At 51.8% G+C, this 27420-nt stretch overlaps 8 protein-coding genes across 8 annotated transcripts; 4 read left to right on the forward strand and 4 right to left on the reverse strand.

Annotated features, from left to right (window-relative positions):
* Positions 1–3440: 3440 nt before the first annotated feature.
* Positions 3441–6208, forward strand: PG994_014906 (uncharacterized protein; the record flags this gene model as incomplete). Its single annotated transcript, XM_066866315.1, has 3 exons — positions 3441–3522; positions 3579–4356; positions 4420–6208. The coding sequence occupies 3 exons, from the start codon at positions 3441–3443 to the stop codon at positions 6206–6208; spliced, it is 2649 nt and encodes an 882-aa protein (XP_066707991.1).
* A 4722-nt stretch (positions 6209–10930) lies between these two features.
* Positions 10931–14106, reverse strand: PG994_014907 (mitochondrial membrane protein; the record flags this gene model as incomplete). Its single annotated transcript, XM_066866316.1, has 7 exons — positions 10931–11790; positions 11847–11944; positions 12000–12566; positions 12619–12734; positions 12797–12917; positions 12977–13521; positions 13582–14106. The coding sequence occupies 7 exons, from the start codon at positions 14104–14106 to the stop codon at positions 10931–10933; spliced, it is 2832 nt and encodes a 943-aa protein (XP_066707992.1).
* Positions 14107–14819: 713 nt separating this feature from the next.
* On the reverse strand, positions 14820–15851 carry PG994_014908 (transposable element tc1 transposase; the record flags this gene model as incomplete). Its single annotated transcript, XM_066866317.1, has 1 exon — positions 14820–15851. The coding sequence occupies one exon, from the start codon at positions 15849–15851 to the stop codon at positions 14820–14822; it is 1032 nt and encodes a 343-aa protein (XP_066707993.1).
* A 599-nt stretch (positions 15852–16450) lies between these two features.
* On the forward strand, positions 16451–17989 carry PG994_014909 (hydrolase; the record flags this gene model as incomplete). Its single annotated transcript, XM_066866318.1, has 5 exons — positions 16451–17089; positions 17159–17294; positions 17360–17589; positions 17660–17788; positions 17849–17989. The coding sequence occupies 5 exons, from the start codon at positions 16451–16453 to the stop codon at positions 17987–17989; spliced, it is 1275 nt and encodes a 424-aa protein (XP_066707994.1).
* A 217-nt stretch (positions 17990–18206) lies between these two features.
* Positions 18207–19859, reverse strand: PG994_014910 (RAI1-like protein; the record flags this gene model as incomplete). The annotated part of the gene is given in 7 exon segments (XM_066866319.1): positions 18207–18379; positions 18447–18594; positions 18606–18745; positions 18813–18983; positions 19033–19204; positions 19457–19699; positions 19788–19859. 7 exon segments carry the CDS (start codon positions 19857–19859, stop codon positions 18207–18209), a joined length of 1119 nt encoding a protein of 372 aa, XP_066707995.1.
* A 656-nt stretch (positions 19860–20515) lies between these two features.
* Positions 20516–21171, forward strand: PG994_014911 (uncharacterized protein; the record flags this gene model as incomplete). The annotated part of the gene is made up of 3 exons (XM_066866320.1): positions 20516–20879; positions 20936–21010; positions 21071–21171. The coding sequence occupies 3 exons, from the start codon at positions 20516–20518 to the stop codon at positions 21169–21171; spliced, it is 540 nt and encodes a 179-aa protein (XP_066707996.1).
* An 89-nt stretch (positions 21172–21260) lies between these two features.
* On the reverse strand, positions 21261–22365 carry PG994_014912 (uncharacterized protein; the record flags this gene model as incomplete). The annotated part of the gene is made up of 2 exons (XM_066866321.1): positions 21261–21936; positions 22013–22365. 2 exons carry the CDS (start codon positions 22363–22365, stop codon positions 21261–21263), a joined length of 1029 nt encoding a protein of 342 aa, XP_066707997.1.
* A 2035-nt stretch (positions 22366–24400) lies between these two features.
* Positions 24401–25407, forward strand: PG994_014913 (PQ loop repeat protein; the record flags this gene model as incomplete). The annotated part of the gene is made up of 3 exons (XM_066866322.1): positions 24401–24567; positions 24647–24865; positions 24927–25407. 3 exons carry the CDS (start codon positions 24401–24403, stop codon positions 25405–25407), a joined length of 867 nt encoding a protein of 288 aa, XP_066707998.1.
* Between the last annotated feature and the right edge of the window lie 2013 nt (positions 25408–27420).

Genomic DNA, 27420 nt, shown 5'->3' on the forward strand with positions numbered 1-27420 from the left:
ACCAGAACGGTTGAACCAACCGGAAAGGCGCTTCAGTCGGACTATCGAGCGAGTCGGCCGATAATAAAAAGTTGGTCGATTTTCCCCCAAGCAACCAGGCTGGCAGCTTGGTAGCTGGGCTGACCGCAGAGGGAGCATTTGCCGTTAGCTGATACTAGTCGGCGTGACTAGTGGACAGTAGTCCGGGCAGCCGCGGCGCGCACCACGGGTTTGTGGAAATGGGCGAGCGCTTGTCACGCTTCTAGCTGTCTCTCCCGGAGATGTGGAAGTGCGCAGCCAGGAGTCAAGTTAGTAATAGCCTAATAGGGACATAGCTCGACAGTGGTCCTGTGGCTAGAGTTGCTAGCCAGCGGACCTACTCATGCCAAAGTCGAAGACTACCATACAGCAAATGCATACTTACAGATATGGGCTACATGCAGCCCTCCAGCGCGTGGGTCGAAGGTCAGGAAATGGTATGGTTTCTTGGGGAGATGGAAGACCCAAGATAAACCACAGGCTTTAACCGTTTCCAGATGCCATTGCCGGGGAGCGACAAAGGGCTCTCGGGCTCTCGTGCCCATTCATTCCTTGCTGGAACTGCGTATCCGTATCATTGGTGAATAAGTGATTGGTGATATGTATGAAATCAAGTGCGACCCCTCAATCTAATCTGGCCATAACCCACCGACGGCCCAGTATACGGCCTCGGTGCAGGTCGCCTGCAAGGAAGACGGAGAGTGTTTTTATTAGTTTAGACCCAAGTCACACAGGTAACAGCCCGCCCATGGTGCATAGGGTCTGTAGATGTCACCGTTGATCAATAAATAGGGGGTTGCCAAACCAGTATTACTACGACGTGCATCGGTATGTTGTATGTAGCTTGAAAATTCCTACATATAGCACCTGACCACGCACAGTGCATCCAAGGTGTCGGGAAGGCGCTAGCCCAAGCAGGCCTGATGCCGGCACAACGCAGACGCATATGTAATGTGCGTACTACAAGCATGTACGGATTAATGTATCAGGTGTGTCTATACGTGCACGTATCAATCTTATTAGCCGTAATATAACCCCCCCTCGACCCGTTGGTGAATCTGGAACTAGAGAAAACCCTGACCCCGGCTTTTGGCTGATGGACAGTACTTTGCTCCCGTATCTTTCTTTTCTTCATGTACTGTACTTACCTACAAGTACAGACCCACAACCAGCTGAATCTCCGGATGGGATGCGATGAATGGATGGACGACCCTCTTTTGATATCCGTTCGTTACGTTCCGTATTTGCCGCGTGCTTCATGTTCCAGTCGCCAGTAGCAGGAGCAGCTCAAGCGAGTCGACTGATGAGTAGGTAAGCAAGAAAGTAAAGTACCGATACCGAATTGCTCCATTCTGCTCCATTCTGCTCCATTCGGTTGCCTAGAAGTGATTGACCTCCGGATTCGAGTAAAGTTAATCTGTCTAACGAGTAACGCTACCAAGTTCAGTGGCTGCCGGCTGACTCGAGGCTCGCATCTGCCAAAATCTCTGATAGATCATAGCTGAGACAAGTCCGACTATTTTCAGGCACGAACGAGGCTGAAGCCATGTTTGCTTGCCGGCCGAGGCCTCTGGCGAAGACCCCCAAAAGAAAACAAAGTTCATCACGACTCGGCAGAGGGAGGGCATGTACCGGCCATCTACCGATTCATGTCAATTGCCCTGACCTCCAGCTGATAGCTGCTACCTACCGTACTAATATGAGGTACAGTAGGTAGGTAGGTGCCTTGGCAATGCACATGGGTTCATCTGAAGTCAGGACCGGCAACGGGTAGTCCCTGCCGCAATACGTACATAATCCTGGCAAATGGTTGCAATAGCACTACCTCGACAGGCCTCTGCTATGTCAGGCCTGACCAAAAAAAAAAATAAGTCCAGTCCCTTCTCATCTCGTGGATTGTGTCTTCCCCTTCAGTAAGCACCGCCTAACTCTCCGGACTGGAACCCATCTGGAGCTGGGGCCTGCCTTCCACTCGGCATGGGCCAGGCTTATCCCAACTTGCTCCATCCCCCGCCGCCATGGAGAGGTCTGCTTGGGTACAGTGCGCACTATACGATCTGCTTGGCTGCCATGCCTTCGCTACTATGGGATGGATCCCCCGACGGTGTCCACCCTCGTCATGGTTTCTGATTAGATCGTTTGCGAGCCCTTGTAACGGTGCCTAGGTACCCTCTTCCATCTGCATCCACATCGAGCCCCCCTGCTTCCTGCTGGTCAGACTGCCGGGTCCTTTAGTGCTTGCCTAAAACATACACGCGAAGCAGAGTCGACCAAGCCTAGCTCGTCACCTTCATGCCCATGCTCTCTCTACTGTACTTGTAGTAGCAGCGCCCCCTCCAAGCACTACCGGAACCTCTTCCCTCGCCATGTACTTTTATTATGGTTATTTACTGTACTCTGCTCTAAGCCCCAGGCGCCAAGTCAACCTCATACCCTGAACTGCTCTTCGGTCCCGAAATTTGGCGGACTGGGGTGAACTAGTCGACTAGGGTGTCAACTGTCTCCTCCGCAATCCACTACTATCTGGGCAGACTGTCAAGCCACTCGTCCTGTTACTTGTACTATCCATCAGAGACTTGCTCTCGATAAAGGTCCCAGGCCCAGGACGTTGACCACAGCAGAGCCACCCGATCGGTCCAGGGACTTGTCACTACATGTACACTACGTACCCTTTAGTCACGACTATTCCGACTTCCCTTTCTATCTGGCCTGTTCTTTCTCCTCGAATCATTTGCCTTTCCCTTGCCGAGTCGGTCAAATGTCGTTATAGTCCCGACTGGCACCCGGAGCGTCTTTGGTCCAGTAGTAGTACTCTGTTACTCATAAGTCTAGCTGAATATCCATCTTCTGTCAAGCAACCCTCTTGACCGTTGACATCTGCCTGTTTCAACCCTGGATGGACTGATACGAGACGAGCAAATCCCGAACCCTCTCCAAAGCATCACGTCTCCATAGATCAACGACACTTACATACATACCTACCGAGCAACATTTGGAAGACGTCTTAGTTGTCCAATTATCCGGATACTGCCCAAGGCAACGACTGGTATTTGACGCGCAAACGGCACAAACCGAGAACCTTTAACCGGCAGTTTTTAACAACCAACTCTCCAAACAACTGGCTTGTGTCATTTCGCCTGTGCTGGCTCCTAATCATTTGCTGTCCTCACAGAAACTTGACCAACATCAGCCTTAAGTTGGGGATATGCCAGTGTGCTGAAACCCGATCATTAGCCTCATGGGGATTTATCCTAGATCAGACCGCCACCATCACCCCTCGAATCTCCAAGATACACCTCCCCCTGAGGTAGAGAGCACTCGGATCCCAGGACACTTTCAGGTTGTTGACGGGAGATTCCCGTGAGATAAGAACACCTATTTCGCCTCCTATGTCCAGCTATGATAGGAGCACCAAGCCCAATATGACGGCAGGAATCAGCTCTGAAGAGAGCCAGTCACGCAATGGGTGCAGACAGAACCCACCCCAGCAACTACCATCGCTAAGTAGCATCTTCGGTCCTCCCAGCCAGATACGCCCACTACACTCGCCCATGTCGGAGAGGCCCAGCCCCATCTACTCCCCTTGGATCGGCCGCATTCGGCGGCTGCCAACCCTGAGAGGCACAATTCCTCGTCCTACTTCCCTACCACCACAGCACCATCGCAGCGTAGCGTATTCGAGCCAAGGCACGAAAAGGAAAGGGTACCGTTACCCTCGGTCGGATCCCAGCTTCCAGGTCCCATCTCACCAAGGCCTATAAAGATGGAGCAGTCGCAAAACATCGGTCGCGAGGAATCGAGGTGGAGCTCGCAGTCTAGCCTCCAGGACCACCGGAGGCCAGAGTACGTCTTTGGCACTAGGGAGCCCTCCGGATCTTTTCGCTCGGTCAATAATCGCTATGAGTATGCTCCGTCGAGCCATAAGACGAGCCACGATTCTATGACGGGCCTCAGGGAGCAAGATCATATGCGCCCGGCTGCTGTCTCGGGGTTCTCGCCTGCGACGAGCAACACCACGGTGTCAGAAGTTGCCCCCGTCAAGGATGGGTTGGGACCAAAAATCTGGACGGGCACCCATTTCCTTCCGCGGTTTGTCAGACAAGCCGAAGTACCTGGTGAGGGCCTTTGCTATTTCTATGACGACGGCACACACTGCAAGACAGTTATTGATGGCGAGCAAGTCAATGCACATTGGGGAGTGACTAAAGCAGGGAAGCCGAGGAAGCGTCTCGCAATAGCATGCTTAACATGCCGAGAGAAGAAGATCAAGTGCGATCCTGACTATCCTCGCTGCGTACAATGCGAAAAGTTTGGGAGGACTTGCAGGTTCAAAAATGCGTAAGTGCTACTACTCCTGAAAAAGTCGACAACCTGGACGCACAGCTAATGGATCCCATCTAGTCCTCGAGGCGGTCACAACACGTCACCCGTTACATCTCCCAGCGGACAGGCCGAAGTTCCACGCAACTTTGGGTCTCAAGTCCGATCCGCTGAGCCCAGCAGACCAAGGAGTGTATCGAGCTCCTCCGTATCTCCCCGCACCACATCACTCCCTCACCCGTCTCCTGAGCTACCTGGTGTGCCGGCCAAGAGGATGCGTATGGATTATGACCATTACCGTCCCGAGAGCAGGGACAGCACGCGGTTCTTCGAGCCCCCCAAGTTTCAAAAAGCAAATCTTGCGTGGCAGAGACGTGATTTACCTCCCATACACGAGGATCTCCTCTGCCGTACTTGGCAGACAAATCCGTACGTCTCTGATCCTCATGCCACAAGCACTGCCATCACATCCTTTTTCAACCACATCGAGACCACCGCGCTGCGCTTTCTGCCGGCTCGGCTGTTTAAAATTTGGATGAAGAATAATGCTCATACCAAGTCTCCAGAAGACCTTACGCTCCTATATAGCATGCTCGCCTTCGGCGTACATATGAACGGCGGCCCCAGGCACCTGGCACAGGAGCATGCCCAGTTGGCTCGGTTTGGATGCGACAGGAGTACCCCTAGCCTACAACTTGTCCAGACGAAGCTTGTTCTTTCGTTGTTTTATCTGGCAAATTCGCGAGGCTTTGACAGCTACGAGATGCTGGCGAGTGCAATCTCGGTTGCACTACTACTTCGGTATAACATCGAGTTGGGCCAGCTCCCTGACGAGCTTGTCCCCGAGTCGTTTCCCTACACCATGAACCAGATTACGTTTGAAGAGTGCAGGACAAGGACTCTGTTCTCCTGTTACATCCTCGAGAGAATCAACGGCCTATTCCCGTCACGACCGACCTTGCTGAAGACTAGAGACATCTTCCTTCGGCTTCCCCACGACGAGACCCTGTTCGACGACAATATGGAGCGCGTTCCCGAAACCCCTATGTTTGACGTGAGCCGGGACATCCCTACGTCCAGCTCGATTGGTATCATGGGGTTTATGATTACTATCATCGAAATCTGGGGCCGAGTCTTGTCTGGCGTACGGAGGGAGGCTCTGGGTGCTGCCCCGGTGGAGTCGGAACCCCGTTTCATCGAAAGAATATCGGAGAGGTTACGACAGTATGGGGATGCTCTACCGCCGAAATTCCGCTTTACAGACCCGAATCTGGCAGAGGCGACCGAGGATGGGGTTGACGGGTCCTTGATTACGCTACATCTCGTGCACCTTCTGACCCGCACCAAGTTCACCCGACATGGCCAATCCGAGATTGCAAGAACGCTTCAGGCAGACGCCATTTCTCAGAAGTGTTCTTCCCTCGCAGGCGATTTGATGTTTGCTACAATCGCACTACGCGACCAGCTTGTGAAGCGGCGAGACACACGAGTTCCCTACCTTGCCACGACGTTTGCAGTGCAGGCAGCCCTCGAGGCCATCGACATCATGACTGCGAAGGGATCGATGACTTCGCTCCCCGGCTCCATTCAAGAAATCACGGCGTCCAAGGAGCTGTGCGATGCGGTATCGTCTAGATGGGGGAACGCCAAAGTACAGAAGGAGCAACTAGACGAAAGGATGGAGAAGCTCAATCTCCTCCATGAGAGAGGTGCTGGTGCCATAGAAGACCCAGTACCCGGCTGCGAAGTCTACCGAAAGGCCGCTACCCATGACGAGAACAACGTCATGTATAGGATGACTGAGCCACTCGAAACCCGATTTCCGGTCACACTCGATGCCATATATGGACAGCGGCAGACCCGAACATAAGCCACGACTTGACTTGGGATGTACTTGTCCAGGCCACCAACGGCGTTTCCAACAATGCTAATACACATTTTATATTTCTCGTGAAATACACGAGCACATTACGACTCGGTTATACTTCCTGGGTGGGGGGATTCTGGCGACGCGACGGCAGCGAGGGTGTAGGAGAAGCAATCCTTGTATATGCTTTGGATACCTACTTTACATATTCATTCTTACATACGGGAGAAGGAGCCCGATTATGAACGGTTTTATTCATGTATACCCAGAGCATCTTGTTCACTTGTATGATACGAAGCCGACGATCAATACTTCAATACCCGTGGGGGCATATACAGGCGCCCCTTGAATCGCATCTTTTCTTGCACCTCCCATAACCAAGTACTGAGCTACAACCAGTGCAAATGCCTTTGGTGCACGCTATCGTACGTTCGTCCCTGTGTGTGTGTGCGTGTGTGCGTGTGTGTGTGTCTCCCACCTCGTCCCCCTCCCGGCCTTCTGCTTCCCGGCCTGCAAATCCCAAAGAAAGCCAAACAAGCTGGAATTCGAGCAGATCGCGATAACAGTCCGCTGTCCACAGCACAGGGAAGAGACGGCGATCTGCGCTGGATTGTTGTGATTCCAAGGCAGGCCATACCCCTTGCAGCCAATCAATAGAGAGTGTGCATGCTACGTAAGTTGCCCCCCTTTCTAGCTTCCTATCTGACCTAGTCTCATCCCCATCGTCGGATGAAAACACGGCAGCAAGCATGCTATTTGCCGATCTATGGATGTATGTATGGATAGAACGAACTAACCATGATGTGCAACGTTGTACAATTAAAATAAAAAAAATAAAGCCCCCAATTCCCCCCCCCCCTACCCCCCAAGGGGAAGAAGCATTGGTGGAGGAGAGAGTGGTGTTGACCAATGACGTCTTTGTTCATATTAAGGGATCTCCCGTCTGGTGCGATGGAGATGTTTGCTTCAGATTGCATGCTTGTCGATACGATACATATTTCCCCAGACCCGGGAATTTAAAAAACAAAGCAAAGCAGGCAAGCTAGCTACCTAGCCAGCCAGCCAGCCATGTTCAGAGAACAATCATTTCTATTTCTGTCTATCCTCCCTCTTCCTGTGTGTCTCGTGTCTTTCTTGGTATGTCGTAGCGCCTGCCAGGTGTCAATACCGGCAGTTGACTGTGGTTGCTACGTCGACTGTAAATTGCCAGTGCATGGGACATAATCTATCCTTGCATATCTACTTTAATATATGCACAGATGAAGATGAGAATGTACATCAACTCCAAAAAGGACACCCCTACATGGTCTGCCATCTTGATGTAACCGCAACGCATCAAGGAACCCTCTCCTTTTCTTTCCTTTTCCATGTACTTGCTAACCTTATCCTCTCTCTCTTTTTCTTCTTCTTCCACAGTGCATTCTCCGTGGAACTTGTGTGTCGTAGTGTGCGGCACAGCACAAGGAAGAAGGCGATTTCGCTTTCCCTCGGCAGAAGTCTTTGGACGTAACCCGGCCGCGGCATAAGTTCCTCCCTGCCCCCCTGCCGACCCCCCCTGTCCGACCCTCCCCTTGCGAAAGCAAGATGAAAAAAACCCCACCCAGAAAAATTGTTCGGTACATGCTTGGGATGGGGCTTTCACTGACAAGCCGTGCCCGCTTCCAAATCCCGGCGGCACGGAGCTATCGGGAATGAGGAGAGAGACAGCAAGTACCGTGTCTCCTCCTACTCCTCCATGTCTATGTACGTATGTAGGGGTGGCCCCCAGCTCACCCTAACTGTCATGAATATATTTTAAATGTTGGCCTAGTATGTTAAAGAATTAGTTGTCCTAGGTATGTAGATAGGCCTGTACGCCATTAGCACATGTCGCCCTCTCTGCTCTGTTCTCCTAGACTGGAGACGGCGCAACCGGGCCTGGCTGCCGTATTGGGCAGCATGGGAATGGGCTTCCTTTGCGCCACAAAGGCCAAGCCCACTTTCCTTGGTGTCATCCAAATTCCCATTCCCGCCGTTCGGTTGTTGCTTGCATGCTTTGCGTTGCTTTGCTTTGTATGGTTGATGGCTCTTCACCCCCTCCCCCTTGCGCTTTTCGTCGTCCCACACCCATCACATACATACATATGTATGTATGCGTGTACGGGTTACCGAGTACCTACTTTTCTCCTCTCCTTCTCTTGATTTTTTTGCATATGACAGCCATGGGGGCCATGGGCCATGGACCCCATCCATGCACCATCACTCGATTTGCCCCGTGTTGATGCGCCGGCAATAGCACGTACCAAGGTAAGTACTTTTATGCGGGAACGCGGCAGGCGTCCGGATGATATGCCGGGAACACATATTTGGTTACATTAATAACAAGACGGATTTTTATTAGAGATGCAAAGAAAGAGCGAAGAGAAAAAAAAAGCAGAAGACAGTGGGCGAGGCTGAGGTTGCACTGCATGCAGGGTTTGGCTGCGTTGCTGCTACTGCGTCTCGTACCGTACTTGAATATAAAATAAGAGTACAGTATAGTCGGTGATAGTGCTTACTGTGCTGAGTTTGCCCAAGTACAGTAGGTAGGTAAAGTATCAAGCTAGCAGTCCGACTATGTATCATCGACGACATCCAAACCCATTGCACCGGATCCCTTCTTCCATCGAGCACACCGGCAGACTGCTTCTTACGAGCTAGTTCTAGGCCTTAGTGTTGATTGCTTTTCTGCCCCCCTGCACACCCGCTGCAGGACAAGCATAAAACGTACGATGCAGCGCTGCTCTCATTGCGGGAAGAAAACCGACCGGGGGCCGCCAAGATGACGATGCAGTCTAGCAGTCTAATACGAAAATACGAACAGCTTCTTTCTGCGGTATGGAGAATAACTGTCGCAGCTTTATTATCTTTGTTCTGCAGTCTAGATCTGGCGCTCCCTGCTTCGCCAGGGTCGATGACGCCCCTGGCAATTTGACACCAATTCATGACCATCTCTCTGCTGGAGATGATCCAGCTCCGTCGGAACCAGGTCATCTGGCTCTGGTGGCCCCTGACCATGGCTTGCCACGCTGTCGGCAAGCCTCCACGTACGGAGGTCATCCTCATCATCCTGTAATAGACGGGAGACGAAGGCATTGGCACACCGCGAGAAAGTGGCATGTGGTTTAAGCGAGACGAGCTCCGTAGTCTTCGAGTCGTTGTTGTCCGAAAAGTCACCACCACTCACGAACCTCACGGAGAGGAGGGCGGTGATCTTGTCCCTACCCCCAGGTTGTCGTCATCCCATAAGCGCCAAACATGGGTGGGGAGGCTGGACGGCGCCGCCATTTTACGAATGAGACATAGGATCCGTGAGGCTTGTAACGGATGGACGTTGGATATGGTCGATCCTGGCCCACGGAGAGAGCTGTCATTTGATTGGCCGGGTATATCCCGAGATGATGTTGCTGTACTATCACAGTATTTACGCCACAGTCAACTAGAACACCAATACTTAGTCCTTCTCGCTAGGAAGCTCTCGAGATGTTCCTTGAAGTCTTTCCCAAGTTCGCGCACTGTTACCTATTTCGCCGCAAGTGCCGCGGCCTTGGCTGCGTGGATTCCACAAGACCCGGGGAGGGGGAGGGCAAGCCGATGATGCATCCCCCTTCATGATTGGGTTGATATCGTTGAGAATAAATGGTGGGAAGCAACGTTGGCAATGGAGCATGCTGCAAGCCAAAAGAGGCGACCGTCGTCGACCTTACGAGCGGCAATAGTAAATGCCGCGTGCTGCAAGTTGATATCGGCCCGGATCCATTTCACGACGTGATACAAATAAGGCTAAACGGCCCTATGCGGCTAAGTCGGCGACCAGGGATCGAGAGGAGAGAGGAAGAGGGAGGGGGGCCAACCCCGGCCTGGCTATCTCTCATCCTGTAGTACTGTGTTGTACCCCTTCTCACTCGGCCGAATTGCAGCTGCCCCCCGTCGTCGTCCAAGAAGTCACGGATGCAGAGTATGCTCATAGGGTCCTCTGGCCTGCATGCAACTGAAGGGCTTCTAATAGGTGGATTTTAACGCCTCGCCGCGTTGACGCGCAAGAAGTCAATTCATTTAATCTTAGATTGCCAGTCTTCTCGATACCAGCGTACCGGGAATCCTGGAACACAGCTCCTCTCCCCGAATGTGGCAAGCGTGTAATCCTTACGGTGAGTCTGACCCAAAACATGCGAACATTGTCGGTGAAGTAGTGCCGAGCCGCCGGCAGTATTCCTTCAACCCTCATTCGCTTGCCTGCTCTATGCGCAGAGGACCTTCTTCCATCGAGCTTCCCCTGGCCCCTATCCACGATATCGTTACAGCGTAGCGAGGCCGACAAGTGTTCTTGATATTCCGCAAAATACCTTTCGCCGGAGCTATCCTGTGAGGACGTTTCTTCGTCAGGACTGTGGACTAGGGCGATGCAATGCTACCTTCCTCATTACAAGCTCACAGACTGTCCTCTGTGGCCAATATACAACAATCGATTGACGTAAACATGTAGTAGCTGGGGTATCCTGAGCACCAATCGATCCGATCGGGAAACCCACCGGACTGGCCAAAGTGTGAGACCAGTCGCTAAACATGATCTCATGGCAAGATGGCTAGACGTAGGCACCGGTGAAGACCCTAGTCAGTCACTCAAGGACGGTCTTCGAATGGGGTAAAGTGAGTTGCCCCAATCCATGTGTTGTTGGATAGTGCAAAACAATAATTCTGCCGAAATCACGGCTCCAAGGCCGTATCGCTCTGTTTGAAAGCCTGACTAGCGTAATCCCTGGCCAAACTCCACGAGGCCTGGGCCTCTCCGTGCTGTTGTTGGACCTCATACGATTGAGCAAGGAGGCCTTCCGCGACGCTCATCCACAAGAGATTGTGACTCCTCTTCGCTTGCATTGCCCCTGCCTTTGCACTCTTGAGTGCTTGGTCTCCTACCACGTCGTGGAATAGCTTCGCTCGCATCAGATTTAGTGCGATCGACAGGCTGAGGACGTCACCGAGAGCCTTAGCCCCGTTTAATGCCGAAGACAGGTGGGATTTCAACTCCGTCATTGGAAGAGCAGGTTCAGTCTGTATTGCGGCTGAAACGATGTGCCAGACAGTGCGAATGTGCTGATTGGGGTGGCGTTTGCATAACGGTCGTAGTTGCTCGAGCAATTCGGAGGTCTGTTGGTCATCCCGATGGTCTGGATGTTGCATAATCCATATACGGTTGAATGCAGCTAGTAAACGTACATCGGATTCGGCCTGCTTTCCAGTTCCTTGAAAGCTGCTATCAGTGTTGATGTTGAGAAAAGGGTGCTGATAGATCGAATTAGCCACGTCTAGGTGCCCTATTCCTTGACGATAGACTCCTCCGAGGTAGTAGGTGTATACTCCGACAATGCCTTCGATGGCGCCGTCGGCTGATGGTTGAACTAGAGTCTCCAACTGCGATACGCATTGGCCGACTTCTGACCACCGACTTTGGGTAGCGAGATGCAGACCTCGGAGGATTTGTATGTAGCACTTCAGCTCCCTTCGCCACTCGGCACATCGAATGGCCTCCTGTAGCGAGGTAGGAATGCTCCTCATTTTATGGCTATCTACGAGAATTTGTTAGTGTTCTCATTCGAGCTATAGGGGTTGCTTATATTCTTACTCCTTTCCAGCTGGTTGAGTGCCTCGTCCCAAAAATCGTAGACTTTCATATCGGCACGTCGCTGGTCATACAGAGTTCCAAGGCCGCTATATGTATATCTGTATCCCATTAGCAGCTGAAATATCTTGCTTCGCTCCCGAACATAACACTTACGTCATGACAAATGCTTCTAGCTTGCTCCAGAAAGACATGACCAAGTAGTCACAAGTGTCGCCTTCCTGGCCTGGCCGTATTACAGCCAGGGTATCAGCACTTATCACTTGCCTGTTGGCAGCCTGCTTTTTGATAGGCAATAGCACTTGTGTATCACTTAAGTTCCAGGAGTTGTCTTTGAGGGATTCATCGACACGACGCTGTAGGAGTCGAAGCTTTTGGGCTATTAACCCCGGGGATTGCTGATGCAGGCTACATGCAAAATCCAACATGAGTAACAAAATGTCGACCTGTGGGATATGAATCGACTCATCCAGCTGATACTGTAAGCATTGGGCAATACATTCCTGTATCCGGGCAACGCTGTCGTCCTTGGCGTGCTTCAACAAGCCGAGCCCCTCTAAAAGGGATGCTAGCACGAAGATGATGTGGTCCTTTCTTTGAAGTGCCAGCTCTTTAATGGCCTTCAGGTTCTCCATAGCGTGGACGTCCGAGGGATTTGGTGATTCCAAGTACAGAGAGGCTTTAAATAGGCGTAGAACGTAAACCCAATGTGTGTGCTTGAGCCTGCCAAGTTGTAAGCAGGTATATGTCAGTTGCCCGAGGCGCGGTAACTTACAACTCGGCATCTGCCACGTGGGAATCTATGGCCTTGATCGCAGCCTTTCCTTTCCGTTGTGACAGCATCTTCAACTGCAGAAACTGCATTAGGTACTTCAGGTCCGCAAATCGATACTAAATATGTGTCAGCCATAGGAGCTCGGCGAAACTGGATGCAAAGTGTGCACGAATCTTACCTTGTCGCATAGGGCCATCCCTTTCGCCAGCGCAGTCTCGGACTCCATGACATTATTTGTCTCCTCGCATAAAACACTCGCGTATCTGAGCTGCAGCCTGGCCTCGAGCCTCGGGGCCAGCCTATTGCTGTTCAGCACCAATTCCAAGCAGCCTAGACCGGTTGCGATCAGTTTTGATACTCCTGGACCGTCTTAGAGTCCAATGAGTCCGCTACGTGCAATACCCCTTTCCGCGCCGCAGAAAACATGTCTTCAGCGACACAGACCAGCAAAGAGTTTGTATCCTGGTGAGGTAGCAGTCCAGGGGCAGGAGACCTCGTGGAGCCAACACTTGGACTTCGCGGCAAGCCCTGCGTATGCAACCGCGGGCTCGCAGATACGCGTCCAACATGGTCCATCCTAGCCCCAGCTACACTACCCACACTGCCATTCCTGCCGTTATTCTGCTTGAATTGCTGCGGGTATTGCGGCGACTGTGCCATTATGGGCGAATTCACATGAGGGGAGTTCACACGGGACGGTATTGGTTGATACTGTTGGATTTGCGGGGACGAGTACGACTGCGGCGGCTCTTGCTTTAGCGGAAGCTTTGCGGGATTCATCTGCGGAGTCGTCTGGTAAGATTGAGTTGGAGAGGGAGCCGGTAGCGCCATGGTTTGCGATGGCGTTGGGGAGGGTGCCGGCGGAGCCATGGGTTGCCAGCTCATCACAGGGTTTTGCGCTTGCTGTTGATGTTGGTATTGGGCTTGCCCATGCTGCTGCTGCTGTTGTTGCGCGTGTTGTACCTGCTGTTGCATTTGTGGTGAAAACGTAGCAACGTTGGGCTGTTGCGGCCTCGGCTGCTGGACGAAGCTCTGTAGCTGCCCCATCTGTGCGGCGTAGTTGGCACTCTGCCGCCGATACTGCGCTTGCTGCTGTTGCTGATGCTGTTTTTGCAGATTCGGGTGGTGTGATTGTTGGTCGAACGTAGGATTGAAGCCCTGCGATGGGTTCATATGCGCGGCCGAGTAGTTGAGAGCTTGAACCTGTTGCTGAGGTTGAGGCTGAGGTTGGGGCTGTTGCGGATACCCGATGGGCACGAACGAGGCATCCTGATACTGCGCGTAGTGTTGTTGCTGCTGCGGTTGTCGCTGCGGCTGTTGCTGCGGTTGCTGATTGTATCCGGGTTGATGATGCTGCGGAAACTGCGATTGCGCATTACCGTAGGCATCGAAGCCGTTGTTCTGCATGGGCTGTTGCTGCCATTGCTGTTGCTGGCCATTTTGGCCATTAAAAAATCCCGAACCGGGGAAGGAACCTCGATAGGTCATGTCGAGGCTTCGCTCACGGCATCGTCCACCAATCAATCAGTCGGTCGTTCTTTCCAGTCCCTCGTTCGTTCAGCCGGCCATTGAACAGCGGCACTTCGAGTTCTGTTGGGTACGACTGGGCTTGAATTCGGACGTGTGCAGCCGGACTCATTCGAAAAGCGACTGTTGTGGAAGCAGGCTTCGAGTAAATGGAAATGTATTCTATCATAAGCCTCGCGCAAATGATGAGAAAGGACTCGATCACAGCTCTTCCTACGACTACCCACGGCACGCGCTACACGTAGATCAGGTGATTGATGGATCTAATAGTCCAAGCGCGCGGAACCTTAGCCGCACTCTCCTCGTACCTACATTGGGAGTATTGCATGTATGTACACCATCTCTGTCGGCTTTTACATGATGATGCACTCAAGCACCGAACGCATGTGATGTATTATCTGGAGCATAGATGACGGGATCTGCCACTGCACTGGTCTTTTTCAATGGCGAGCATTCCAAATGAATCGAATGTGTGGTCACCTGCGTTGGTAGGTATGTTGCAATACGAACGAATACATACCTATTGTGTTGGTACGTACAAAAGAAAATCGGACCCCCAGAGACCCCTGCTGCTATTTACTATGGTGTTAGGGGTAAGTTTTCCCTTTTCTACTTGTACTATGACCCATCCATGCACGGGCCAAAACCTTGGCATCCCCTCCTGATACATTTTATTAGTATTTCGTATGCATTCCATTGGCCTCGATTACAGCCATACATCTCTCGGGCATAGATTGTAAAAGTGACTGTAAATAATCATCCGGTAATTCAACCCAGGCCTCCTTAACCCAAATCCGAAGCCGGTCATACGAAGGCTTCTCGATAAGACCGTACTTATCTTCAAAATAATCCTTCATCCAATTCCAACACATCTCTATTGGATTTAAATCAGGGGAATAAGGTGGCCATTGGATAGTTTGGATACCTCTTTCCTGTAGATCTAGAATCGTACCACTGGCAGAATGAGCTGGCGCACCATCCTGCATTAGAATCAGCTGGTCTCCGAGCTGTTGTTGACAAAGTTGTATCCAGCCATGGATGATTGGAATTGTATGGGATCGATATGTCTCGGCAGTAATAGAACCCCAATCCTTTTCCCAGAATATACCAGGTCCTTTTCCGAGGCCCGAAAAACAGCCCCAGAACATCCGGCCGTGCTTTCGTTGGTATCGCTCGATAATACAGGTTGGATCCCATTCCTCTCCCGGTCTTCGGGTAACGTACTGTTTCCGATGGTGTCCTCCCGTAATCCAGGTCTCGTCGGTCCAAAGGACTCGAGCCCATTGTTCTGGGGTCCAGTCCTTATGTTCGAGGGCCCAGGCCAGGCGTTTCTGTCGGTTGGTTTCGGATATTGGTGGCTTCCGACGGGCAGTATATCGTTTGAATCCAAGTCGACGGAGGGTAGATCGTATAACGTATACTCCAAAGAGGGACTGGAAAAGGATAACGGATAGTTGGAAGAAAGAGGCTCTGCGTCCTTCTTTAGAACTAGTCACGAAAGAAACGAGTTCTTCTTGCTCACGAGAAAGGACCCGAGGCCGGCCAGACCTCTTCGCTACATTACTCGAAGGAGCCTTAATAGCAATCTTAATCTGGTCGATAGAAAATCCAGTAATATCGTGAATCTCGGCTTTCGTTTTATTACCCTCAGAATAAAGGGTTCGGATACGTTGGCGGTCGTCGTTCGTAAGGTGCTTCGTACCCATCGTATCGTACTGCGTATCGTAATTGAGGAACGCGTCATTTTCCAAAAGAATGAAAAGAAGTACTGATTCTCTGAGCCCAAGTACGCTATACTGTAATTAGTATGGTGCTTCCTTGGCGGTGGATCATCGGTACTTGACAAGGGGGGGAAAACTTATGCCTGATACCGTAGTAGATCCTCCAAATTCGAATCGGAACTTGAAAGCGACCAACCTCATATGTGGAAGATATATTTAGAATATCTGTACTGTTGAGTAGTACGTTCCGTCCTAGACAGCACCATACTGTGTGGACTGCCGTCAAATCGACAGCACTCCCGCATGCATGCATGCATGTCATCAACAGCAGATGGTCGCCCGATCTATTGACACCCTGAGAAATCCATCTAGAGAAACCGAGGCTCAACCAGGTACAACCATCTTATCGGGTTAGTAGGCCGGGGTGGAACCTGCCGCATTGGTGCAGAACCACCTCCGAGCTTCATAACCTCAACCTGCCAGTTTGCTTCCAAAGTGTCTCCAAACATAGATTCTAGTAGACATTCATTTCAGTTGTTGTTCTACGAATTTCTAGGATTTAACTTGAAGAAAAAGAAGACAGGATGGAGTGGTTTGGCCGTGCAAATGTGGACTTCCACGCCTCGGCCACGCCCATCAAGATTAGCGAGAAGGATGGGTCGCCCAGGACACTGTTGGACATCTGCCAGGAGACGGTGCCGCCCTGCCAGCTGAACCCGCTGCTGTTCAACGGCCACCTGCAGACGTGCTGGACGGCCGCGAACAAGGAGGCGCCGCCGGTGCACTACAAGCGGCGGATCTTCGACGCGGAGCACAGCGGCTACTCGGGCAGCTTCACCGTCGACTTCTTCACCCCCGAGGAGGCCGACACGGTGGACGAGACTCTGCCTGAGCGGACTACCTACTTCAGCGATGAGGAGACCGCGAGCGGCATCGGCTCCGACGATGCGCGGCCCATGCTAGTGGTCCTGCACGGCTTGTCCGGCGGCTCGCACGAGGTGTACCTGCGGCACGGCATCTCGCCCCTCTTGGAGAGCGGTGCCTGGGAGGCCTGCGTGGTCAACTCGCGGGGCTGTGCCATGAGTAAGATCACGACCGGCATTCTGTATAACGCGCGTGCTACGTGGGATACGCGACAAGTGGTCCGCTACCTCCGCAAGACCTTCCCCAACCGACCCCTTTTCGGGCTTGGCTTTTCTCTGGGTGCATGCATCCTCACAAACGTACGTTGGCCCTTCACCCCCTTTTCCCCATCCACCAATACAATTACCTGGCACTGATGAATACCATAGTATCTTGGTGAAGAAGGCGCCAATTGCCAGCTCAAGGCTGCCATCGCATGTGCCAACCCCTGGAACCTGGAACTTTCGAGCAAAGCGCTCAAGCGGACATTCTTAGGACACAACCTATACTCGCGAGTCCTTGGGAGTATGTCCATGATCCATCCATCATTCCTTGACTGTTCACTGTATGCTAAATTAATTGGTACCCAGCTGCCATGAAGAAACTAGCCGAAACGCATAGAACCGAGATCGAAAAGTTCACCGACCTCAGCATGGACGAGCTGACCAAGCTCACCTACCTCTACGAGTTCGACCGCGTGGTGCAGTGCGCAGCCTGGGGCTATCCCACGGAAGACGCATACTACCGAGACGCCTCGTCTGTTGACTCTGTGTTGGCTATCCGGATCCCCTACCTCGCCATCAACTGTACAGATGACCCTGTAAGTCTCTACCTACTAACCCGGCAAAGCATCCATGCGCCACATATTGAGCTGACACAACACGCTTTAGATCTCCGCAGCCGAGTCATGGCCCGTTGGCGAAATCAAGCAGAACCCCTACGCGGTTCTTTGTGGCACCTCGCTCGGCGGACACCTGGGATGGTTTGAGATCGGTGGTGGGCGATGGCACAGCAAACCCGTTCGTGAACGCCCTTTCCAGCTCTCCACTACACCGCTCACTGACTAATCATTATTCCAGATTACCAATTTCTTCAACTACATGGCTTTCAAGGCCGATCTCACCAAGATCGAAACTGAGAAAAAGGCCGACGGTCGAACGTACCATGCCGGCGCGGAGTTTGACCCCATGCGTCGGAAGATGGCAGTTCCCCTGGTCTAAATGGCGTTCGGCGACATATGTCTGCGTTGGAATTATATAGTTTGTCATTGGCATGATAGAAGACGATGAACCATGGTGCCATTGTCAGAAACCTAGATTGGAACGGCGTTTTGCTATCTATTTGGGCAAACAGGGGTATCCCTTAGACGGCAGCAGGCTGCGAGCCTATGAAATGATAGAATTATAGCAGCTGCCCTTGAGATCAGGCAACAGGTTTTCAGCTGATGTCCTCCGTCTTTGCCAAACTCAGCTTTATCCGCCAATTGATGAAGTCATCGGTCAATATTCTGCCATGGCCGGCCTCTTCCACCCGGCTGACTTCAATCTGCTTGGAGCCCGGTGCTCTGCGGATGCGCCACACCCCGTCATCGTTGATGACTTGCCTCAGCCCTATTGTCTCCATTTAGCTCCCATTTCCAGCAGCATTGCATAAAAACCTTGATCGATGGCAACTTACAATCAAGAAAACTACTGGCAAAGTTGATGCACATATCAGCATTCCACGATTGGACGCCACGTTGCATGGCCTTGACGGGTATAGATTCGGTGCGGATTTCCTCAATTTTGCGGAGGATACCGCCCTGATCACGGAATCCAACGATAATCTTGGGTACACCAGCAGGAATGATTGGATCCAGAATTTCATCAGCTTGCGCTCAAAGTTCTGCATGCCGCGCTCGTCTCGAATGGCGGCCGAAGTCTTGAGCTCGACCCAGTTGATCGGGGCGCCCTTTACTTGAGGTTTCGCATCCCACACTGTAGACGATGCGATTCAGTTGCGAGATCCAAGAGGAAAAGGAAAGGGGGTGATTCATTTCCCTACCAGCGTCAACTTCACCGCCAAGGCATAAGATCGACTTTCCAATTCCTGTCCGAACCACTGAACAGTATTGTGCTTTGTTGCTTACAATCTCGTTCTCTCGGTTTTCAATGTACTCTCTGCTGGTCTCATCCCAAGCAGCAGGTAACGTCGACAGTGTTTCGAATTTGTAGCCTTCTCCAGTGAGCTTTGATAGGGTATGAGTCGAAGCAGGGGTGCTTACCCCAGAATGCCATAATCTCAGGTGAGAACTGCGGTTGGCGATGGCGGCGATTGCCAGTATTCTGGCGGTCCCTCTGCTCCTGCATTGAAGCTTGCTTGTAGGCGTGGTTCTCCTCAATGAAGCTGTATGCAAAGTCAGCCGGCACTGCGCGAAGAGGTGATTTAGCCGGTCGCTATCCATACATGCAGTCCTTGTTTAAGTATTAGTACGAAATCCCTAGCGAGTATAGTACGGTAAGCGCACTTGGTATAACGTAGCATTCATCTCGAAGCTTTCTCAGAGATGGAGAGTTAGCAAGTTTCACAATATCCAGGCTTGGATTCACCACTGCACTGGACATACCCATCTCGGTCCTCAAAGGGGGTAGACATAATCTGCCATCCAGTCAGCGGGGTCCTATGCTGAAGGGCTCAGGGGTAAGCACCTTGGTCATCATACCACGCCATGTGACAACTTGGGCATCGATTTTCTTGCCCGCCTCTTGCTCGTGAGCGATAACAGCCTTAAGCAGGCTATCGAGATGCTCATCCTGGGAGTCATCATGTTTGTCGAAGGATTCAAAGCCTCGTGACAGATCCGCGCCTAGTTGGGGCGGATAGTACCATCTCAGTGACGAGTCGCCCAGATGGAACTCATGGTTGTCGTCGTATGAGAAACAAGCGATTTCCTGTGAAGAGTGTCAGGCTCATCCTCATGGCATATGTACTGCATGTGTCTGGCCCCTTGATTTCTGCCGGGGGTATTTGCTTCCTCACCTTGGGCCGCTTGAGTGGCTGCGATTCGCCGGCGAAGCGACCAATCGGCTGAATGTCAAAAAGATCAGACATACTGTCAAGGCACGGGTTGGAAATCTTGTGCCCCAGATGGGAAGTATACTTTGACGTGAAGAACTATTTGTTGAAATTGTAATTTACAGGTGTTGGTTCTTATGTTGTTCGAGCGTTTCAACCCGCGTAGTATTAAAGATGAATTGGCGGTGCTGCACCTGCGTTTAGGCCAGGGCCGTACTGTACCTAGCTTAACCTACAGGGGGTACCATGCATTCCCCCTGCTAGCGATCGAAATTAGAACACACACCCCGCAATCAGCCTAAACACTGAACCGGCAACAGCACCTAATAAAAGTAAACAATATCTGATGCAGCTCTATGTTGGTTGTCGGTAGCACTTGAGACACGCTATTGCTCGAGCTACATACAACGGTGTGTACCTACGTACTTGACTTGCATACCAACAGTACATCAATCCAATTGATAGCTACCAATCTTGGGTGGCAGTAAACAATGGCTTCCGTATCGCGCGAGGATCCCTTCGTCGCTCACACCACCGACCCAACCCGATACAATGCAGGCGCACTCCCTCCTATAGATTCAGTATATCTACGACGCCAGCATCACCACCACCAAGAACATCCCTTCGCTCCCCGTCGGCCCAGGTATCAACTACACCACCCGCTCCTCGCTGCCTCTTCTTCTCCGCCGGAAATGGCTACCGAGAACCAGCAACCTCACAACCACCACTCACACCCGCCGCAGCCCATGGCCCGCGCCGCCGCCGCCGCCGCACCACGACCCAACCGAACTACTGCTGCCGCCGCGACCGCATCGACCGCGACAGTAGCGCCAAGCGCTGTGCGGCGCAATCTCTTCCAGTCGCAACCCACGCGCCGGCCCACCTCGACCTCCTCCACCTCCGCCGAGACTCTGCGCATGGATGCCGATACCGCATCTAACACTTCCGATATCGTGATCCGTGACGAGCACGGCGACTTCGAAGTTGGCGACCCTCCCACGCCCCCAATGGATGAACCCGAAGCAGAGGCATTGGACGATATACAGGAGAACGAACGTACGATAGTTTGGAGTGCTGCGGTATACCAAAAAACTGATTAGATCTATATATAGGCGAAAGGCAAAAGCTCGCCGAAGTCGTGAAACATCACCAGATCAACCATAACCGGGCACCGGCGCAACCTGAAGGTATGGTTACTACATGCAACACATCTGCGGCGAACTTATGCTAATGTGCGTGGGGTATAGAAGTTATGGAGGCTCTGCGGGCCAGCATGCGAGCCCAAGTCGCTGCGCTGTCCGAAGACAGCTGGATGTATGAGCCCGAGGCCGAGACACTCGGTCAATGAGTTATCTTCTCGACAAGAATGCGCGCATGTTCCGCATCGCTCTCAGATCTATCGCATAACTAACTGGGTTGTGCCAATAACGATTGCACTTAATCTAAGCCCTCAGCCGCAGGCATGTTGGAGGAAGGGGTAGGAGACATGATGCTTGGCCGCTTTGCACCACCCGCTGCAGGCGCACCTCCTCCCGCATTGCCACCGAAGAGCCCGCTCATCATATCCATCAAGGGGTTGCTTTGCCGCGGCCTCGAAATGCCGAAGTACATCTCTGCGATCATCTCCAGGGGTTCGTGCCAAGCGTCCACTTCCTTGATGTGCGACGCATACTTGGCAGACAGCTGTCGGTAGAGCTCGGGGCTACCGCGCTGGACGGCGAGCAAGAGGAGTCCGAGGAAGTTGAGGAGGGGTATGCTGGGGTAAATCCGTATGTCGGCTGTACTGCTGCTCACATTTTGTACGCCCATCGCGGTGCCTCTGTCCTGGTTCAGAGCACTGGTGAACAGCCGGTAGGCGCCATTGGCAGCGCGGACGTTGGCGACGAGTAGATAGGGTAGAATAGCCCGGCCGGCGTATAAAGCTGCAGTGTGTGCCTCGTCTTCCTTGAACCACTCGTACTCCATGCGTGCCAATACGTCGGACGAGTCCTTTGTGCCGAGGATCAGATGTCGTTCGGCGTCGGCCGTCTCGTGCTCCTCCGCATAGAGGGAGCCCGCGACGTGGTGTAGCTCGGAATCGCCAGCGGGATACTCGCCGTACTTCGATGACCACCTGGGTAGGAAGAATGCCTGATTAGCTAAATGCCAGGAGTGATAACTCGAGCCACCCCGCACTCCAAGTCACTTACGCAATCATCTCCCCAATGTACTTCTTGCGCGTCGGCTCCTGGCCGTCGAATAGGCGCAGGCAGGTCAGAAGCTTTCCTTTGCTGGCCGAATCAGGCTTGAGCTCGGCCTGCTTGTATGTTTCGACAAGCAGGACGCACAAGTCGCCGCCGCTGCCGCCTTGGCCGGCCTTGAGCAACGACTGGGCAACATTGTACAGGATGTCGATGGCGGCGGACCAGTTGGCGGCCTTGGTATAGCGTGCGGCAACTACGCGGGTCTGCTGCTGGGCCTCGTAGAACTGGCCCTCGCCGATGCGGGCCTGGAGGCGGGCGATGATCTTTTCGATCTTGTCGCCTTTCGCGGTGGCTGCCATAATGACAGGGTCCAGTGTGTGAAAGGGGAACCGGGACGTGCAAAGAGGCTGATGTTTCTAGGTTGTTACGATCAACAATATCATATGTTTGTCGATGAGGCTCAAGGTGGGAGTTTATCACTTCTGCGGACGGTCTGATATGTTGCTCGCAGCGAGTGAGCTTGGGAGAATAGCAGGTTACGTCGTTGCAAATTGGTGGGGCAGAAGACGGATGGAGCCGTAGAGTCGGAGGGAGAAGGTGGGATGAATTTGCCTGAGCAGCTGGCGCCAGGGAACAACCACCATGAAAAGTTGACATCCATGACTGATGCAAGTCTATCATCACTTCCAAGCGTAATTTAAGTGTGCAAAATTTGATATGACACTTATAATATCCTATTTCTGCTCTAGCAGGTAAACACAACTTGGCATTATGGCCATACCTGAAGCTTTCCGCTACTTGTTTCGTCCACCTAGATTCCCAAGGTATGGGATCTCCCACGACATCTGATCTGATTCCAGAGATCGATATACATGTATGCAGACAGTCCAGTACGTACATTCCCTGTAGGTACGTACAATACGGGATAAGCACAAAGCCCGCGTTCGTCCTACTTCCCCGCTTTCCTGAGTGATATTCACTCACACTTGGCGCGCGTCCCAAGCCACAGAACTGGCCAGAATAAGCTTCCATCCCTTTGCGGACCTTCCACTGCACGCCACCGTGTCTTCTTAACCTGTCTTTGGATGAGTCTTCTACAACAAAGACTAGCCTCCGCATGTTTGGTGTAGGGGTATCATGGAAGCTTCCCATGAATAATGAGAAAATGCTTCAGACTCGGGTTCGATTCCCGGAACATGCAATTTTCCGTTCCAATTACATGGCCCAGCTCTTAAGCTGGGATAGTTGACTTTTTGTCGTTCTTGTAGTTCGCGATCTCCTTCTATCTTTTTGGTGTTAATACCAACCAACCTTCTTAGGACCGACCATCCATGTATACGGCTGAAGAGCATGTGTTATGAGGAATACGAGGGACACCTGCGTGCAACTCTCAGTTCCAATGTCACGGCTCAGCTGATACGCTGGGAAAGTTCAACTCTGTTATTCATGAGGTCATCTAGGTTATATTTTTCGCATTTGGGTATTAATATCTACGTCTCTGGGTCTCCAGTCTGTAATTACACCAAAAAGGCCGAGGCACTAGTATGCTGTATGGAGTGCCTACCTACTGTCAACTGTGTGATGGTTTATAGTAAATACAAAATTGCCCGTATAATGCATGTATAGTACCTCTAAACAATGTCCTTTGTTCGCCTGCATATGTAGGCATGTTATTTACTTAAGGTCTCTGGAGATAGCCTTGAGCGGGTAGGGAGGGGTACATACATACATAGATACACAGCTCACTCGAGTTTACTCTTGTCTATAGGTATCTAAGCTCCAGCTACCTACATGTAGCCTACTATGATGGCATACTCAACTGTTGTGATATTCGAAGCCGAAGCCGAAGCCGGGCGCCATGCAATGGCACTTGAAACATGACGATAGTAGCCAGAGGATAGGGGGCCCTCGCATTGTTCATGCTTGTTGAGCCCCAGTCACCATTGCCAAGCGGTGCCTTGGCAAAAGCATGATATTATTGGCGGACGGCGGGTAGCCCATCCTGTAGGCTACGCTTGGCTACTGTAGCACGCCTGCGCATTAGCTTGCTGCGACTTCAGACGGTCCACTCGCGTAGGAACTACGCGGATGCACTTAATTACTGGGGACTGGGACTGGGACTGGGATTGGGACTCGGATCGAAAATTCATTTCGCTATTTGCCAGCTTCGGTCTCTTCGGGTGTTGTCCTCTTGTTTTTATGTGATTTGTACTTTTCTTCAGGCTCTGCTTTCTCTGCTCTACAGTGTAAATGGACCCTAGATAGTGTCAGTTGGTTGCACTGTTTGTCCATTCCAGAACCCTCCGCCGGTGCTGTCATCCTCCGTCACGCCTTTAAACCCAGCGCGCGCTCTTTGCTACAGACGTCCTCTTGTTCATGTACAAGCTGGACGCGATGGGCAATGTTCTCACGACAGTCACCGGCTTTGCCGCGCCGGTATTCCTCATCCTCTCGCCAATCTTGTCGTACGCCGATCAGGCGATTTCGATGCACCGCAAGAGGTCAAGCGCCGGCTTCTCCCTCGACATTCCCCTGATCATGCTCGTTGCTTCGATATGCAGGTACGGATACACACCCGACCCTTCATCTACAACAGCCCAGTTCTCTGCATTATGTAACTAATTCGTATTGATCGTGCAGGGTCTTCTACTGGCCAGGGGCCCATTATGATACCGCGCTGCTTATCCAATCTTTTTGCAACATCTTCATGCAATTGATTCTGCTGAAAATCGCCCTGGACCACCGACCGGCGCATTCGTCCAAGGGCGGCGAGGCCGCGATTCCCTTCGCTGGAACACAAGATGGACAATCTGAGTTCCAGCGACCATACGGCTTCTGGCAGTGGCGGTCCCACAAACCGTATGTTTGGCCAACTAGAATACAAGGGAGGGGGAAAGGATCTTGACTAACTGGCTTCTAGGTACTGGCAGAGTCTGCTGTATTTCTTCATCGGCTTGACCGTACTCGAACTCCTCCTCGCTCCCTTTAGCGGCATCTACCCGGCATACTCATCGTTCATCGGCTACGTCGGGCTTTCGGTCGAGGCGACACTGCCCATACCCCAGCTTCTGACGAATGCGAGAACACGGACGAGCCGGGGCCTCAGGGTTTCTGTGCTTGGTAGCTGGATCGTGGGAGACATGATGAAGATGTTCTGGTTCTTCACCTCGACGACGAAGATTCCCTGGTCTTTCAAGATCTGCGGCATGTTCCAGGCCGGCTGCGATTTGCTTCTAGGAGTCCAGTACCTAATGTGGGGGGACAGCGAGCTGCCAGCAGGGCTTCAGCAAAGATGGACATACGCAGGAGTTCGCCCGCATCTTCAAGGCCGGAGTCCCAGCGGGCTTGGGTCACCTATGGCTATGGATAGGAGATCTCCTTTTGCAGAGAAGACTACATAGATCGCATATAGAGCACTGAAATAGAAACTCGTCTACTCGGCATGGTCTGTAATCAATAGAAGATAAATACATACCTTTCTTCTAGACGCACTTTCGTTTGGTATGTTTTATCTGGCAAACCAGTTTCGGCACAGGTGAACTCAGCAATGACAAACCTGGCAGTAAGTTAATCATAAGCCACCAACTTCTATACAGTTATAAAAGGTATTTAAACCTTAATAGCTTAATGGTATAGGTATCTTGTATGCCTGCTCTGGGGTCAGAACTGGGGTGGTGCCAGCAGGCCGGGGTTGTTCAGGTTAGAATAGTGGCACATGAACAACGTGCACGTTCCGTTCATGGCTGTTAGCAGGTACATAGACATGAAAGTTACAACCCGGTCACTGGATGCTGCAGAGAGGCTAAAGCAATAGAGAAATCTACTTGCGTGTTATGTATGCCTCTTGCTCTCTGAACAGAGGTTTTCATTCAATAATTAGTCTTATGGCCGCATCGGTCATGGGTCAACTTTTCCTTTGCCAGGTCCCAGTCTAACAGAAACGCACGCTTGTTTACAATAGTTCACGCCTGCTCAGGAGCTGCTTTTGCCTACAAGACTCAACCATATGTATCAAAACCTGCCTCTTCGGGCAACCTCCATACTCCAGATCAGACCCTCCTCCATACTTTTGTTCCAATCTGCGTTCATCCAATGACTCCGCTTAGGTTTACCATCAGTAAGCTATAGAAAGCCGACTGCCTGTAAGTGCCATCATGCACCCTGCGCCCCTCTTGGTAGATGGATAGTGACCCTTTAACCCCATTCCCTGAAGCTAAAGGGTCTTGTGAGAAGTACCAGACGGATGCACGTTACTACTACCGTGATACATGCTAACGAATACCTATAGCACTTGAACACAAGTGGAGACCTCCACGGATCAGAAACCCAAGCATAAGACCCTTAGCCAGGGCCTACTTGCTCGTCCAAGATCTACGTTGTCGAGGCTGTACGTTTATCCTCTATCAATGATCGCCTATGTTCTGCTGGGACTGGCTGTGCGTGTATTTTCTTGACGTCTTGGTCCGGACGAAAGAAGCTAAAATCATATCGTTGATGTTCTTGTCTGATCGTTCTGCTATATCAGACTCACCTGACAACTCATCAGCACCAAGGCTGTCCCATCAGCAGTGCAGCGGAATCGATGGCTTTTCTGGCAACCTAGACTTATATTCAGTTGGAACTGGACATCACCTAGCAGCACCACCACTCATTTCTCCGCTTGCAGTCTAAATAGCAAGTACTCTGACAATACTACGTCCGAGGGCCCTTGAGCAACTTACCTACCACCAGAGTCGTCACGGCCAAGTTGGATATCTAGTCCAAGTCAGTACAACCCTCCGTTTGTTATTCTTGCATCTTGTCTACTTTACCTATCACTTCTTTCGTCTACCTTATTCCTCATCCCTTGTCCCATAACGGCTTCAACCCATGTGACACGGAGAGGTCTTTCGTTGATGACAGCTGGATGGTGCCCAAACTGCAGCTTCCCTCCAGTGACGGTCTCCGCATTTGTTTGTTTTGGGTGAAGCTTCACTTTGCCTTCCTCGCTCACGATTTCCCCCCATGCTTATCCTTCTTCACTTCTCGGCTACCGCGTTCTAACATCGACAGACATAACCAAGGCAAAACGAAGCACATCAAACCCGTGAACCAACATCACGGACACGGCCAATACTGGCTGCTCAGATTGCAGAGCACATATTTCCAGCTAGACACCACTACGACTACACTGACCTGACAAATTCAGCATTACAAAACTGTAAGTGAAGCCAAATCACCCGCATTCATCCATACACCCTACATGCTTCCATTCCAGTTCTGGATCTCGTTCTTTAGCACAAGAACACTGTCTGCTCTCACGCTATTATACGCGGTTCCAGTCACGTATCAGGTGTTCGGGCATATGCCAAAAGATACCCTTCGTTCCCTTCTCAATAACTTGACCTCCAGGGCTACTGGCTGTCATATTCTCT

Source organism: Apiospora phragmitis (genome assembly GCF_038363925.1).
Source record: "Apiospora phragmitis strain CBS 135458 chromosome Unknown utg000014l:1.0-1827420.0:1.0-1829600.0, whole genome shotgun sequence".
NCBI lineage: Eukaryota > Fungi > Ascomycota > Sordariomycetes > Amphisphaeriales > Apiosporaceae > Apiospora > Apiospora phragmitis.